The sequence below is a fragment of the Ursus americanus genome, chromosome 7, assembly GCF_024610735.1.
Source record: "Ursus americanus isolate L20-20 chromosome 7, mUrsAme1.1.p, whole genome shotgun sequence".
Lineage (NCBI taxonomy): Eukaryota > Metazoa > Chordata > Mammalia > Carnivora > Ursidae > Ursus > Ursus americanus.
The window spans coordinates 38,421,165-38,437,137 of record NC_142133.1 but is presented as its reverse complement, the minus strand read 5'-3'; the positions used below and the strand labels follow the sequence as shown (position 1 = coordinate 38,437,137).

General features: G+C 37.7%; 1 protein-coding gene across 8 annotated transcripts in view; it reads right to left on the bottom strand.

Moving 5' to 3' along the window:
• Positions 1 to 15,973, bottom strand: part of ALMS1 (ALMS1 centrosome and basal body associated protein) — a 214,840-nt gene that overhangs the window by 65,601 nt on the left and 133,266 nt on the right. For all 8 annotated transcript variants that reach the window (XM_045788273.2, XM_087863546.1, XM_087863545.1 and 5 more), the window contains one exon: positions 3,262 to 3,432. In XM_045788273.2, coding sequence (XP_045644229.2) covers positions 3,262 to 3,432 — 171 coding nt within the window. The remainder of the gene's footprint in view (positions 1 to 3,261; positions 3,433 to 15,973) is intronic.

Sequence of the window (15,973 nt, the reverse complement as noted above, 5' to 3'; positions counted from 1 at the left end):
GATTATCATGTAATTCCACAGAGAAGGAAAAGAATAAACACAATAGGCAAGTAACCCCCCCCCAAAGTCTAAACAAAACCCCAAACCTCTTTATATATTAAGAAAAAAAAGCATCTCCTAGGCCCCATCACACCTTTTAAGTTGTGACAATTATGGTGGGTTTACAACATACAACATGAATTGGAAAGCTTTTCCTATTTTTCTGTGTACAACGATGGTTTAAATAAAATACCACTTTATTTTTTAAACATTTTTTTTAAAGATTTTTATTTATTTATTCGACAGAGATAGAGACAGCCAGCGAGAGAGGGAACACAAGCAGGGGGAGTGGGAGAGGAAGAAGCAGGCTCATAGCGTAGGAGCCTGATGTGGGGCTCGATCCCAGAACACCGGGATCACGCCCTGAGCTGAAGGCAGACGCTTAACCGCTGTGCCACCCAGGCACCCCTATTTTTTAAACATTTTTTAAATTTAAATTCAATTAATTAACATTTAATGTATTATTGGTTTCAGAGGTACAGGCCTGTGATTCACCTGTCATATAATAACCAGTGCTCATTACATCATGTGCCTTCCTTAATGCCCATCACCCAGTTACCCCATCCCCCCACCCCCTTTCCCTCCAGCAACCCTCAGTTTGTTTCCTATGATTAAGCGTCTATTATGGTTTGTCTCCCTCTCTGGTTTCGTCTTGTTTTATTTTTTCCTCTCTTCCCCTATGATCCTCTGTTTTGTTTCTGAAATTCCACATATGAGTGAGATCATATAATCACTGTCTTTCTGTGATTGACTTATTTTGCTTAGCATAATACCCTCTAGTTCCATCCATGTTGTTGCAAATGGCAAGATTTCATTTTTTTGATGACTGAGTGATATTCCATTGTGTATATATATCACCTCTTCTTTACCCATTCATCTGTCGATGGACATGTGGGCTCTTTCCATAATTCAGCTATTGTGGACATTGCTGGTATAAACATGGGGGTGCAGGTGCCCCTTCAGATCACTACATTTGTATCTTTGGGGTAAATACCCAATAGTAAAATTGCTGGGTCATAGGGTAGCTCTACTTTCAATTTTTTTTTTTTTTTTGACGGAAAGAAAAACAGCCAGTGAGAGAGGGAACACAAGCAGGGGGAGTGGGAGAGGAAGAAGCAGGCTCCCAGTGGAGAAGCCCGATGCAGGGCTTGATCCCAGGACTCTGGGATCACGCCCTGAGCCGAAGGCAGACGCTTAACGACTGAGTCACCCAGGCGCCCCGACATTCAACTTTTGAGGAACCTCCATACTGTCTTCCAGACTGGCTGCACCAGCTTGCATTCCCACCAATAGTGTAAGAGGGTTCCCCTTTCTCCACATCCTCGCCAACATGTGTCATTTCCTGACTTGTTAATTTTAGCCTAAAATACCACTTTAAATGAAATCTGTTCTTCAGTGGTTTGACACAAGTTAAAAAAAAAAATCAATGTCTTTTTCAAAGTATAAAAGTGGATATGAACAACTCTTTTCAGTTCTTTGGTTTATTCAAAGTTTTTGTCACTTATTGAGACAATTTGGTATTTCATATCATCCTAGAAAAGCATCTGTGCCATCTAGATTTTATATATAATATTCTTATCATTTTTAAAAATCTCCTGAAATTATATCCTTTTAAAATTGCTTAGTATTTTCTACTTTCTTTCTGTTTTTCTTGGTCATACTTGCTAGAGATTTATCTAACCTTATTGTTTTTTTTAAATCAGCTCTTTTCTTTCTTATTATATGAGAAAACAAGTGTAAAATAATATTATTAAATATATTAAAAATCACCAATAAAACAACTAGGATAACAGTTAATAGTGGTTATGTTTTTACAATGCGTCGAAAAGAGGTTCAGCTCATCACTAAGTATGAATGTTTTTCAAAAAAGAAATCAGAAAAGCAACAGAGATTACTAAAGACATAACATAATGTGTCTACCAAAGAGCTTAAGAAATAGAACATTACAGATATGATTCCCTATGTAAAGCCTCAGAGATGCCATTCTCTTTTTAATAGCAACATTTATGCTGAATTTAGAGTTTATCAATTTCAAGGATGTTTCTGAATTTTTTTACTTTATTGCATGTATTATCAGCAATATGTACCCAAACTGGAACGTAGAGCTATCCTATGTTTAAAAATTGCCTTGGGATCAGCAGCACCTATTCAACTAATAGCTATGCACAGGAATAAAAACAGTAAATGGAATAAAGCAACGCAGGCAATTAGACATGTAGAATTTTCAGTTTCCATTTAATAAATACAACCATGTATCAACTGGGGAAGTACAATGTCAGGGATGCAGAGGAAAAAAATCAAGCAGGTCTCTACAGATTAAAAAGTTTCATAAAACAGTGGGGCCTATATCTGGGGATAGGGTTGAAAATTCAAATACCCATAGTGACCAGACAGATAAGGTGGAATGAAGCAGACCAGCTCTGAGAAGTGTGGGGACTTGAAGCAAACACAAGAATGTATATCTTCTCTGCAGGGAACAGCCATGCACCAGGGGCAGGTGATTATTGCCATGGGGGAATGCAAGCTGAGTGCAACCAGATACTCTGATTTTTTCAAGGGAAGCCCAAAATCTTATTTTTCAATGTTGGCAGCAAAATGAAAAGAAAATTAATTAATTAATTAATTTTTAAAAGATTTTATTTATTTATTTGACAGAGAGAGAGACAGCCAGCGAGAGAGAGAACACAAGCAGGGGGAGTGAGAGAGGAAGAAGCAGGCTCCTAGCCGAGGAGCCTGATGCGGGGCTTGATCCCAGAACGCTGGGATCACACCCTGAGCCTAAAGCAGACGTTTAATGACTGTGCCACCCAGGAGCCCCAAAATGAAAAGAAAATTTAAAACATCAGGTGAGCCATATACTTTCTTGCAAAATCCAATCTACGAAAATATTAGTTTGTACGATCAGATAAATTCATGAAGCAAATTTAATCAAGATTTTCTATGGATTTGTTTCTAAAATATACCTGATTAGATATTATTTCACTTCAAAAATTACAGTATATTTTATTTCCCATAGTGAAAATAAAGTTATTAGGTTTAAGAAATCTGTGAAGCATTTTAAAAGATTTCATAAATATTTTAACTTCTTGTTTACACCCAATAAAATCGCTAACAGAAAAGTTTGTATAACACCAGAAATAAGATAAAGACTGGACAATATTCTCATTTAGGATAACCAGAAAAAAAAAAAAGGCCACAAAATATACAAAGCCAATGCATTACCTGCATTATCTTTCTGAGGGGGTTTCCCCCCCACGGGCAAGGGTGCCTTCACCACTGCCCTCTTACTGTAGATCCCCTCTTTATGTTTCATGTTATCAGTGACTGGCAGGTCATCATCCCTCGTGCCTAGTACTTCTGCCGGGAAGTCTGGAGCAATGGCATCATTGGATCCTACAGAAAAGTGGCAAAGTAGTATAATTAACACAAACGTAGATATGAAGTTGAAGAAAGACAAAAAATTTACCTCTTAAACTGCTTCTATTAAAAAGGTACTGCAATAGGAATGTTGTAATGTGATCAGAAGGCGATGTCAGTCAAATGGAAGCTGTCAGACACGTATAACAAATTGCAACAATAGACGGTGGAGAAGCAAACGACAGCAAACGACAGAAAATATATAGAGTATCAGTTCAGAAGAAAGACAATTTCCAGTTCAGGAAGTTTTTTAAAGAAAGAATACAAACTGTAACCTGGAAAATATGTAGGCTTTTTGAAATATGCAGAGGAAGGAAGACAGACATTTTAGGGAGAGGTGAAGCATGAGCAAAGACAAGGAGGCACGAAAGCAAAAAGTATGTAAGAACAGCAGCCACTTTGTGGTCAGGCCAGATTACAGAATACATTAAAGAAAGCAGTGGGAAATACTAAAAAATAATTGTTTGGGGCAAAATTCAGCAGAGCATGGAATCCCAGGCTAAAGAGTGTACAAATTTTATTGTACATGAAATGTAACATCCTCAAAAAATTTTTAATAAAGGGAAAATGTAATCAGCTATGTTTTAGGAAGATTAATCCGGCAACAATACAAGACACAAAACACTGAAAGGAAAACCTTATGTGATAAAGAAATACAAGATCGGAAAGTAATTTTATTTTCTTTTAAAAAACATCTCAATATTCCTACGTCCACTGGTAAGAGAAGTTTATCCATGCCATAAAAAGAGGTGAAGTACATTTCTGAGCACCTAAAACATATATGACAATAAGAGCTGAGTATCAGTCTCATTAGTACAGTGCAAATGTAATTAAGTCATGAAGCATTTTTTAGGACAGATTGCAAGGATCCTACTAAGTCTGCTGGGTTATATGTACAGATTAAACTGGGCTTATTCTCAGCTGCTGTGACATCACTTTCTCTCATTTGCTCCCTACCTCTCTGGCAAATCCTTAGTATCCTTCCTTCTACCAAATCTCTCAATGCTGGAGTTCCTCCAGGGGTCAGAACTCTTTTCTCTTCCTGGGTGGACTCATCAATTACTAATGGATGGAACACTATCTATCTATATGCTGATGACCAACAAATATGTATCTCTAGCTGAGATCTTTCTTTTGAGCTTCAGATTCTAGCATTTAAGACACGGCTAGTCCTTACAGCACCTTTGGAAGAAATTAGAAAAAGGTGTCCCTTTCTTAATTAAAGATATTAAGATATTATACATTATGGTACAACAACACAACTGTACATGGGGCTCATTCTCCTCACAAATACTTCCAGATACCAGAGAACACACCCCACCAGCAACAAGCACATGCATACTCTTCACCACCACCCTTTGTTCTCTAAGAGAGGTGAGTACGTCAGGTTCACAGTCAGGGGGGGAACAATAAGTCCCTGAGGGCAGTGGTGCATGAGGAAGAGAAACAAGTCAGTGGAGCTGACAGGCAACTGAAAGACAGTGTAGCCACATGCATGTGTGTATGCCAACAAGCGTATGTGTACTTATTTTCAGGCATCCAAGCACAGCTGTAGGACGTGTAAGTATAGATTTTTGTTTGGGGCAAGAAGGGAGTTAACACTGCTCTGGAACTCTAACTGGAGATCTGAAAACTTCATACTCACCTGTGTATTTTCATAAAAAATAGCATATGTCCATATGATGTTAACAGTACCATCTTTTATGTGGCACCCTTGTATACAACCTTAAATGTGTAAACCAACTCTGTTTATGGTCAATAGCCTTCTGACTAACTGGTATCCTCATCCCCACGCTTCTAGCATTCCCACCTTGGCTCCCTGCCTTCCCACCTATGAAGTGGCTCTCCATCTAGCAGCCAGATAAATTTTACAAATGTAAATGAAACCACAGCTGCCTACTAGAATAAAATACAAATGTTTTAATATGATTTACAAGACACTGAATGATCTTGGGCCTACCTACCTAACCATATCTAGCCACCATTCTGCTCTAACCACACTGCATTCTCATTTGTCAAGTGCATCAAGCTCTTTCCTGTTTCAGGAGCTTTGCCCATTCCGTCATTCTCTACTCTTTGCCTACCTAACCCCCTTTATCCTACAGACTTCATCTCTAAAGTTTTTTCTTTGCAAAGGCCTTTAGGAGCTCCTAAAACTAAACTGGGTACTTTTATTATTCTCGTCCAGTTCTACTTTATTTTCTTAACACTTATCATTTGTAATTAAGTACTTATTTGTGGTCTATTTGTTTACTACCTGTAACAACATTCCACATACTCCATAAACTGGGGACCATGTTTATTTTGCCTCTGTAAATGTAGCACCTAGTATAGTATCTGCCAGGAACACAGTAAGAGCTTTAATACTTTTGGGTTGAAGAAAAATATGAACATGAACTGAAAGCTTTTGTCACCTTAAGAAAAACAAAACAAAACCAAACCACCAAACTTTGGTTTTATATGTTTTGGAATGAATATATACAGGGAATGCAATGTATGTAGTTTCACATCTGGGGTTTTTTTTCCCCACTCAATTCAAGATAAATTTTTAATGGAATCTTGAGTTTAGAGTCAGCATATAAAATGAAAAACCATACAAGGTTGAAATTACCCCAGGAAGGTTCCTTAAAAAAAGCACCCAGTTGAAATTGACATCCTATCGGCTCAACAAATTCACCAGAGTGTACTTTTCCCTTTTGGCTTGCAACAAATCACTGTGCCTGCTTCTGAGCACCCGATGAAGTACCTGGCTTGTGTTTAGAGGCCATGTTGTAACAAAAAGACACTTTAACTCTAGAATCATTCTCAGGGAATCAAGATAAACTGTTTAAACTATTATAAAAGGCAAATGAGGACAGTAAACTTTGAAAAGAGAGGTTTCCCATCACCCGTCTCAAATTCCATCATAATACGTTTAGAGAATATAGACTGCACACAACTCTTGCAACTTTTTTAAGATTTTATTTTTAAGGAATCTCTATACCTAATGCAGGGCTTGAACCCAGAACCCAGACATCAAGAGTTGCACGCTCCACCCACTGTGCCACCCAGGCGCCCCCAACTCCTGCACAGACATACGCTAAAAGACATATGCTTTCTCTCCTTTTTTGTTAAATATATGTAATTGAACATGCTTAAATTAAATGCATGTATGATAAAATGCCAATGTATGCTATTTACCACAGCTAAAAAATTTCACTGTAATCCATTCATTTGACTGTATGCTATCTTAATGTTTTTGTTTTTTTTTTTGGTTTCCTGTTCTTGTTCTTTTTTTTTTTTTTTTTAAGATTTTATTTATTTTTTGTCAGGGAGAGGGAGAGCGATCACACAAGCAGGGGGAGCAGCTAGCAGAGGGAGAAGCAGGCTCCCCACTGAGCAATAAGCCCGATGCAGACTTGATCCCAGGATGCTGGAATCATGACCTGAGCCGAAGGCAGACGCTTAACCCACTGACTGAGCCATCCAGGTGTCCCTCCTGTTCTTGTTCTATGCTACTTTGCTAATTTTGTACACTCAACAGTAATTTGGAAGATAGATACCAAGTTTTAAAATTCTATTAGAGGGGCGCCTGGGTGACTCAGTCGTTAAGTGTCTGCCTTCGGCTCAGGGCATGATCCTGGAGTCCTGGGATCGAGCCCCACATCAGGCTCTTCCGCTGGAAGCCTGCTTCTTCCTCTCCCACTCCCCCTGCCTGTGTTCCCTCTCTCGCTGGCTGTCTCTCTGTCAAATAAATAAATAAAAATATTTTTTTTAAAAATTCTATTAGAGGGGCACTTGGGCGGCTCAGTTGGTTGGGTGACTGCCTTCAGCAAGGGTCATGATCCCGGAATCCCAGGATCTAGCCCTGCATCCCGTGTCAGTCCCTGCTTGGCGGGGAGTCTGCTTCTCCCTCTGACCCTCACCTCTCTCATGCTCTCTCTCTCTCTCAAATAAATAAATAAAATCTTAAAAAAAAATTCTATTAGAGTTTTTCCAGTATTTTTTTTAGCGTTTTTTTATCGTGGTAAAATATACATACAATTTGCCATTCTAACCATTTTTAAGTATATAGTTCAGTGGCTTTAAGTACATTCACACTTACGTGCAACCATCATATCCTACATCTCCAGAATTCACACATTTTCACAAACCAAAACTATACCTATTAAATGATAACTCCCGTTTCTCCTCCCCTCAACCCTTGGTAACCACTGTTCTACTCTGTCTCTGTGAATCTGACTACTCTAGGTACCCCATATAAGTGGAATCTTAGAATATTTATCTCTTTGTGATTAGCTTATTCATTTAACACAGTATCTTCAGGGTTCATCAACAATGTAGCATGTGCCAAATTTCACTCTTTTTAAGGCTGAGTAATATTCCACTGCATATATGCATCACATTTCATGTATGTATTCATCAGCTGATAGACATTTGAGTTGTATCATGAGCATCTGTTCAAATCCCTGCTTTCAATTCTTTTGGGTATATGTTAGAGCATATAGTAATTCCATGTTTAACATTAAAAAAAAATTTTTTTAAGAGAGAGCAAGCATGTGCACAATGCGGGAGGGGAATAGAGGGAGAGGGAGAGAGAGAATCTTAAGCAGGCTCCACATCCAGCATGGAGCCCAACACAGGGCTCAGTCTCTGACCTCGAGATGACGACCTGGGCTGAAATCAAGAGTCCAACACTTAACCGACTGAGCCACTCAGGCACTCCTCTATGCTTAACTTTTTTAGTAACCACTACACTGCTCTCTGTAGTGGCTACATCCTTTTAAGCTCCCACCAGCAATACACAAGGGTTGCAATTTCTCCATATCCCCACCAAACCTTGTTATTTTTTCTGTTTGATAACAGCCATCCTAATGGGTATGGAGAGGTATCTCACTGTGGTTTCGATTTCTGTTTCCCTCATGACTAATAATGTACAGCATTGTTTTAATGTTTTTGACCATTTGTGCATCTTTCTTGGAAAAATGTCTATTCAGATCCTATGCCCATTCTAAAATTAGACTGTTGGCTGTTGTTGAGTTGTAAGAGTTCTTCATATATTCTGAATATTAATCCCTTATCAAATATATGATTTGCACATTGTTCTAATTCTGTGAATTACCTTTTTACTCTGTTGACTTTTTTGACATACAAAAGTTTTAACTTTTCATAAAATCCAGTCTTCTTTTGTTGCCTGTGCTTTTGATAACATATTACTTTTATAAGAACTTCTTTAACCTATCTGATCACCAAATCATGAATAAAATACAACTTCTTTGGTCTCTTCTATGAAGCACAAATCAAATTGGTTTTGTTTTTATGCTTTTCATCCCAAAATTGACTTCTGACACTTTTTGTTCACCTTGTAAATAAAATTTCTATTTTGATGAATGTTCTGTTAACCTGGCTTCAAAGCTCACCACTGCTTCATTACTCTTTCTGGAACTCTTCACTTAGAGCCACCTCTTCAGCTGGAGAGTCTTCAAATTAATTTTTCAAGACAGTATGAAGGTTGCCTAAAAGAGGCTCATTTCAGACCTAAAGATTCCTGCTGAATGAAGTGAGGGGGTGGAGAAAACTTTACCACGCAAACGGATGTCACAAGAAACTTGGAACAGCAAACTTATATTGGACAAACTAGACTTTTTTGTTCTTATGTTGTTTTTATCCTGCTTTGGTATCGGGGTAGTACTGGCCTCATGGAATGATTTTGATGTGTTTCCTCTCCTCCATTATTTTAAGATTTTGATAAAGATTGTCATTAATTTTTTTTTTAATGTTTGGTAGAATTCACCAATGAAACCATAGAGTCTTGGGCTTTTCTGTGCTGGAAGATTTTTTATTCCTAATTCAACTTTCATTCTTGTTATTGGACTAAGAAGATTTCCTACTTCTTGGTTTCAAGATTCATGATGCAATCTTGGTAATTTGTGCATTTTTAGGAGTTATCTGGTTATATTTTTCTAAGTTATCTGATTTGTTAGTATATAACTGTTTATAATAATCTGCTTTCACACTATATTTCTGTGGTTATCTATTATTTTGTTTTCCCTTCCATTTCTCATTTTGGTTTTTGAGACTTCTTTTTTTTCTTAGTTGATGTAGTTAAAGCATTGCCAATTTTGTTTGTTTGTTTTTTGAAAATCTGGTCACTACTTTCAATGTTATGTTATTGTTTATTCTGGTCTCTATTTTACTTATCTCTGATTCTTCTTTGTTGTTCCCTTCCTCTACTAAATTACAGCTACATTTCTTCTTTTTCTAGTTCCTTGGGGTGTGATGTTGTTAATTTGAAATTTTCCCTTAATATTACAAGCATTTATGGCATAAATTTCACTCTAATATCTGCTTTTGCTGCAAGCCATACGTTTTGGAATATTGTGTTTTTTCTTTTGAGACATATTTTGATTTGCCATTTCATTTATTTGGCCCATCACTGGAGCAATAGTGTGTTAATATTTACATATTCAATATTTCATATTTATATTATAGATTTTCCAGCTTTGTTTTATTGTTGATTTTAGTTTTATATCATCATGGTTGGAAAATACACTTGGTATATTTCAGTTTTCTTAAATCTGTAATATTTGTTCTATTTCTTTTCAAGTGATTTAACCAGGGAATTCTCTTGTGTGTACTTGAAGAAAATGTGTATTCTATTTTTCTTGGATGGAATATTTTATATATATATTTTAGAACTATGTATTCTGAAGTGTTCAAGTAAAAGTGTTCTTGTTGGAAAAAAACTAACTGAGGGTACTCATTTAAAATAAAGTGTACCGGGGGGGTTGGTTGCGTGAAATAAGTGAAGGGGATTAAGAGTATACTTATTATGATGAGCACTGAGTAATGATGTATAGAATTGTTGAATCACTATGTTGTACACCTGAAACTAATATAACACTGTATGTTAACTATACTGGAATTAAAATTTAAAACTTAATTAAAAAAAAAAGAAAGGATGAAGGTAGAGTATGTTTTCGAGCTCCTGTATATTTGTGAAAATCTCTTTGTTGCCATATTGCTTAACAACTACGCACTTGGGTCCATAAATCCTTGAATTATATAATTTTCCCAATAAGTACGTATTTTGTTCCATTGTCTTTCTTACATTTAGGATCTGGATCTGGATTTCTGTTTTCTTCCCCAGATTCGAGAAGTTTTCAGCTATTATTTGAATAAATTTTCTGCTCCCTTTCTTCTCCTTCTGAGAGCCCTATAATGTGAATGTCATGCTTAATAGCATCAAGTTCCCCTAACCTATTCTCATCATTATTTTTCTATCTTCTGTTCAACTTGATTGCTTTCTATTACTGTCTTCCATTGCTCATTGATCCATTCTTCTGTGTTCTCTAGTCTATTTATTCTCTCTAGTGCATTTTTAATTTCAGTTATTGAGTTCTTCATCAATGATTGATTCTTTTTTATATTTTCTCTTTGTTGAGGTTCTCACTGAGATCCGCCACTCTTTTCTCAAGTCCAGTGAATATCTTTATTACCATTACTTTATATTTTCTAGCAGGCATATTGCTTATCTCCATTTTGTTTAGCTCTCTTGCTGTGATTTTGTCCTGTTCTTTCATTGGCACATATTCCTCTGCTTCACTTCTTCTAACTCTGTTTCTCTGTTAGAAAAGTCAGCTACATCATCTGCTCTTGAAAGTAGTGGCCTTATGAAGAAGAGGTCCTGTGGTGCCATGCAATGCAATGTTCCCTGTTCACCAGAAACTGGCACTTCAGGGGTGTCTCCTACATGTATTGCATGGGTCCTACTACTGTGGTTAAGCCATATTTGCCTTCAGTCCAGTCAGCTGCAATGGGTCTCTTTGTTTGTAGTGGGCAGGTTTAGTCTCTCTGTTGCTAGGGGCCAGTCTGGGGCTGCCTTGTGGTTGAGTTGGGTAAGACCAGATGTTTGTTAGAGCTGCAGTTGGACTGAACTGCAGGGTGCTCTCCTTGTGTTGTCCCCTGAGAGGCTTTTGTTGGTGGGCAGGGCCTGCAGTCAGACCAGATGTCTGCTCCCAGCCCACAGCTGAAATGGTGTGTGTATTTATCTTCATCTCTACCCAGGGTGGGAATCACCTTGGAGTGGTCCTGGTCACTGCTGGGGCTACCTGCACAATGCCATGCTTCTGGTGTCACTTTGGATGGACTCGGTGGCCAAGGGTGGGTCAGATGGAGCAAATCCGCAGGAGAATGTGGGGGCAGGACATTGTTAGCAAAGCTACATATGTGTTGGTATGCTTGTGGGAGAAGACCCGGAACCTTTTGGAGAACTCCTGCTGAGAGCAGTTTGGATGGGGCAGATCCATGGGGGTCCCACAACATGGGAGTGGGGCATCCTATTAGCAAAGCTAGGTGGAGAGTGTTCATGGTTCTTCCACCAAATACGCATGTATCTAGGATTGCAGATGGGGAAAAGAAATGGCACTGGCTCTTTTGTTCTTGGAGAAATCTAAAGATCCTTGCTCCTACTGCACACCTGAGATTAGGAAATAGATCTTCCCATATCCTCTAGGCATTTTCCAAACTGCTGCTTCTATACTGTATCTCGAAAGGGCTGTTGTGCTGTCCCTTTAAAAGTGGGGACTCAGTTTCCTATTGCCCTCTGGTTATCCCAAAGCACAGCCTGCTTATTTTTAAAGTTCCTGGTGTTAAGTCCCAGTGATTATCGAAACTCAAGAAGTTAAGCCCCTCTGGTCTTCAAAGCCAAATGTTATGGGGATTTATTTTCAGCGCAGGTGCCCCACGCCTGGGGTGCCTAGTGTGGGGTCTGCTCCTCTTCCTTCTCCAGGCGTGCCATGTCCCCTCCTCCCATGGTCAGTCTTGTGGGTCAGCTTGGTTCCCAAGTCTTTGCCCTTCCTACCATATTTCATGTGCCCTCTTCACTACAATTAGCTGGGGAGAGTCTGCTCTGCCAGTCTCTGAGTCATTTTTTGGATTACTTACACTGATGTTGAGTGTTATCTAGGTCAATCCATGGGATGGGGTGAGTAGGAGTCTCCTACTCTGCCATCTTCCCCAGAAGCTCCCTGCCTCTCCCTTTTAAAAAATTGAGATATAATTCAAACAACATAAAAGCCACCAATTTAAGAAGTGTACAAATGAGTAGTTTAGTGTATTTATAATCATTGCTGCTATCTCATTCCAGCACATTTTTGTCACCCCAAAAAGAAACTCTATACACATTAGCAATTAGTCTCCATTTCCCCCTCCCCTACAGCTGCTGGCAACCACTAATCTACTTTTTGTCTATACGGATTTGCTTGTTCTGGACCTCTCATATAAATGGAATTATATAATATGTGACCTTTACTACTGGCTTGAATTGTGTATTTCTCTCTTTAACAGTGTCAGGTTTTTTTTTTGTTTTTGTTTTTTTTTATTGTCAGTTTTTCTTTATGTATTTGGGACTCTGTTGTTAGGTGCATATACATTTATAACTATTTTATTTTCTTGATCAATTTACCCTTTTATCATTATAAAATCTCCTTTATCTTTGCTAATAAATTTAAAGTCTATTTTTTTTAATGTTTTTCTATTATATTATGTTAGTCACCATACAGTACATCCCTGGTTTCTGATGCAAAGTTCGATGATTCATTAGCTGCATATAACACCCAGTGCACCATGCAATACGTGCCCTCCTTACTACCCATCACCAGTCTATCCCATTCCCCCACCCCCTCCCCTCTGAAGCCCTCAGTTTGTTTCTCAGAGTCCATAGTCTCTCATGCTTCATTCCCCCTTCTGATTACCCCCCCTTTCTTTATCCCTTTCTTCCCCTACCAATCTTCCTAGTTCTTATATCTAGTAATAGACAATCTAGTCCTCTTTGGTTACTGTTTACATGGCATATTCTTTTAGATCCTTTAACTTCCACCAATTTTGTCTTTGAAACTAAAGACATTTTTTTGTAGGGAGCATACAGATGGATCATGTCTTTTTATTTACCTTGCCAATCTCTGCCTTTTTAACAGGAGCATTACCCATTTACATTTAATATCATTACACATAATGTAGGATTTAGGTGTGCTATTTTTCTACTTTTTTCTCTAGTATTATGTCTTTTTTATTCCTCAACTTCTCTACTAGTACTTATTTTGTGTTAAGTAGATATTTACTAGTATAGCATTTTAATTCCTACAGTGAGTCTTTTACTATATATTTTTGAGTTATAGTCTTACTGGTTGTTCAGGAATTACCATTCATATTTAATATAAATTAACAATCTATTTGGATTAATACCAATTTCAACAGTATATAAAAACATTTTTCCTGTATAGCTCTGTCTCTTCCCTTCTTTATGCTATTATTTTCATAAGTAATATCTCTACACATTTTTGTACAACAGAAATTTATTATTATTGTTTCATGTGTTTGTCTTTAAAGTCATATGAAAGAAAATGGAATTATAAGCAAAAATACATTTATACTGTCTTTTATTTTTACCAGTGCTCTTTATTTTTTAATATGGATTCAAATTACTGGTGGTGTCCACTCATTTCATCCTGAAGAATCCCGTTAGTATTTCCTATAGGTCAGTTTGCTACCAATAAACTCAGTTTATCTGAGAATGTCTTAATTTTTCCTTCATTTTTGAAGGGTAGTACCACTAGATACAGAGTTATTGGTTGATAGTTTCTTTTTCTTTCAGCTCTTTGAATACATAATTGCAATGCCTTCTGGCCTTCACGGTTTCTGATGAGAAATCAGCTATTAATCTTATTGAGGATCCCTTGTACTCTTGCTGGTTTCAACATTCTCTTTGTCTCTTAACAGTTTAATTATGATGTGTCTAATTGTGGATCTCTTTAAGTTTATCCTGTTTGGGTTTCCTTCAGCTTTATCAGATGTATAGATTAATAGTAGTCATAAAATTTGGGAAGTTTTTGGTCATTATTTCTCCAAATATTCTTTCAGTCTCATTGTCTCTCCTTCTGCAACGCCCACTCTATGTAAAATAGTATTCTTGATGGTATCCCGTAAGATTCTGAAATTCTATTCCTTCTTCCTCATTTTTTTTTTCTGTTTCTCACACTGAATAATCTCAATTGGCCTATCTTCACATTCACTGATTCTTTATTCTGCCTGTTCAAATATGATACTGAGCTTTCCTAGTGAATTTTAAATTCTATTTATTGTGCTTTCAACTCCAGAATTTCTCTTTGGATTTTTTTTTTTTTTTTGTAATTTGTAACTTTTCATTGATATTATCTATTTGGTTAAGACACTATTCTTGGGGGCACCTGGGTGGCTCAGTCGTTAAGCGTCTGCCTTCAGCTCAGGGCGTGATCCTGGCGTTATGGGATCAAGCCCCACATCAGGCTCCTCCGCTATGAGCCTGCTTCTTCCTCTCCCACTCCCCCTGCTTGTGTTCCCTCTCTCGCTGGCTCTCCCTCTCTCTGTCAAATAAATAAAATCTTAAAAAAAAAAAAAAAGACACTGTTCTTGGGGTGCCTGGGTCGCTCAGTCGTTAAGCATCTGCCTTCGGCTCAGGGAGTGATCCCGGCATTCTGGGATCAAGCCCCATGTCAGGCTCCTCTGCTGGGAGCTTGCTTCTTCCTCTCCCACTCCCCCTGCTTGTTTTCCCTCTCTCGCTGGCTGTCTCTCTTTGTCAAATAAATAAATAAAATCTTAAAAAAAAAAAAAGACACTGTTCTCATACTTCAATTTGTTATTTTTATTTTTTGAGAGAGCGAGTGAGTGAGCAAGCACATGAGCAGGAGTGGGGGCAGAGGAAGAGGAAGACAAATAATATTAAGCAGGCTCCACGCCCAGTGCAGAGCCTGATGTGGGGCTCAATTTCACGACCCTGAGAACATGACTTGAGCCAAAATCAAGAGTTGGACACTTAACCAACTGAGCAACCCAGGTGCCCCTCTTTAGCTCTTTAGATATGGTTTCATTTAGTTCTTTGAACATATTTTAAATAGCTAATTAAGTCTTTGTTTAGTAAGTCTAACATCTGGAATTTCCCAGAGACAATTCCTAAACTGCTATTTTCTTGTGTATGTACCATATTTTTTGGTTTTTAATTTCATAGCTTATAATTTTTTTGTTGAAAACTTAACATCTTAAATAATAATGTATGGTAATTTCAGAAATCAGATTCTATCTACTCCCCAAAGTTTGCTGTTGTTACTTTATGTTGTTTTTTTAAAGTAACTTCTCTGAATGAATTCTGTAAAATCTACTGAAGTTTCTACTCAACTAGTTTAGTTGGTCAGTTAATACCTAAACAGAGATTTCCTTAAACACCTTGAACCAGTAAATCAGGAAGATTTACAAAAGGGGTTCTGCGTGCATATCAGGACATGCCTTCAACTTTGAGCCAGGCAGTTGTCAACTCTGCCTTAGCCTTCCTTTTCTTCTTACACAGAGACTCGAGCACAACCAGAGATAAAGGGTAGGGTCTTTTTAGGTCTTTCCTGAGAATACACATAGGCCTATGCATGTAAACAGTCTTCTAGAGTTCCAGGAATATGTAAAAGCTTTTCTTTTCTTTTTTTAAAGATTTTATTTATTTGACACAAAGAGA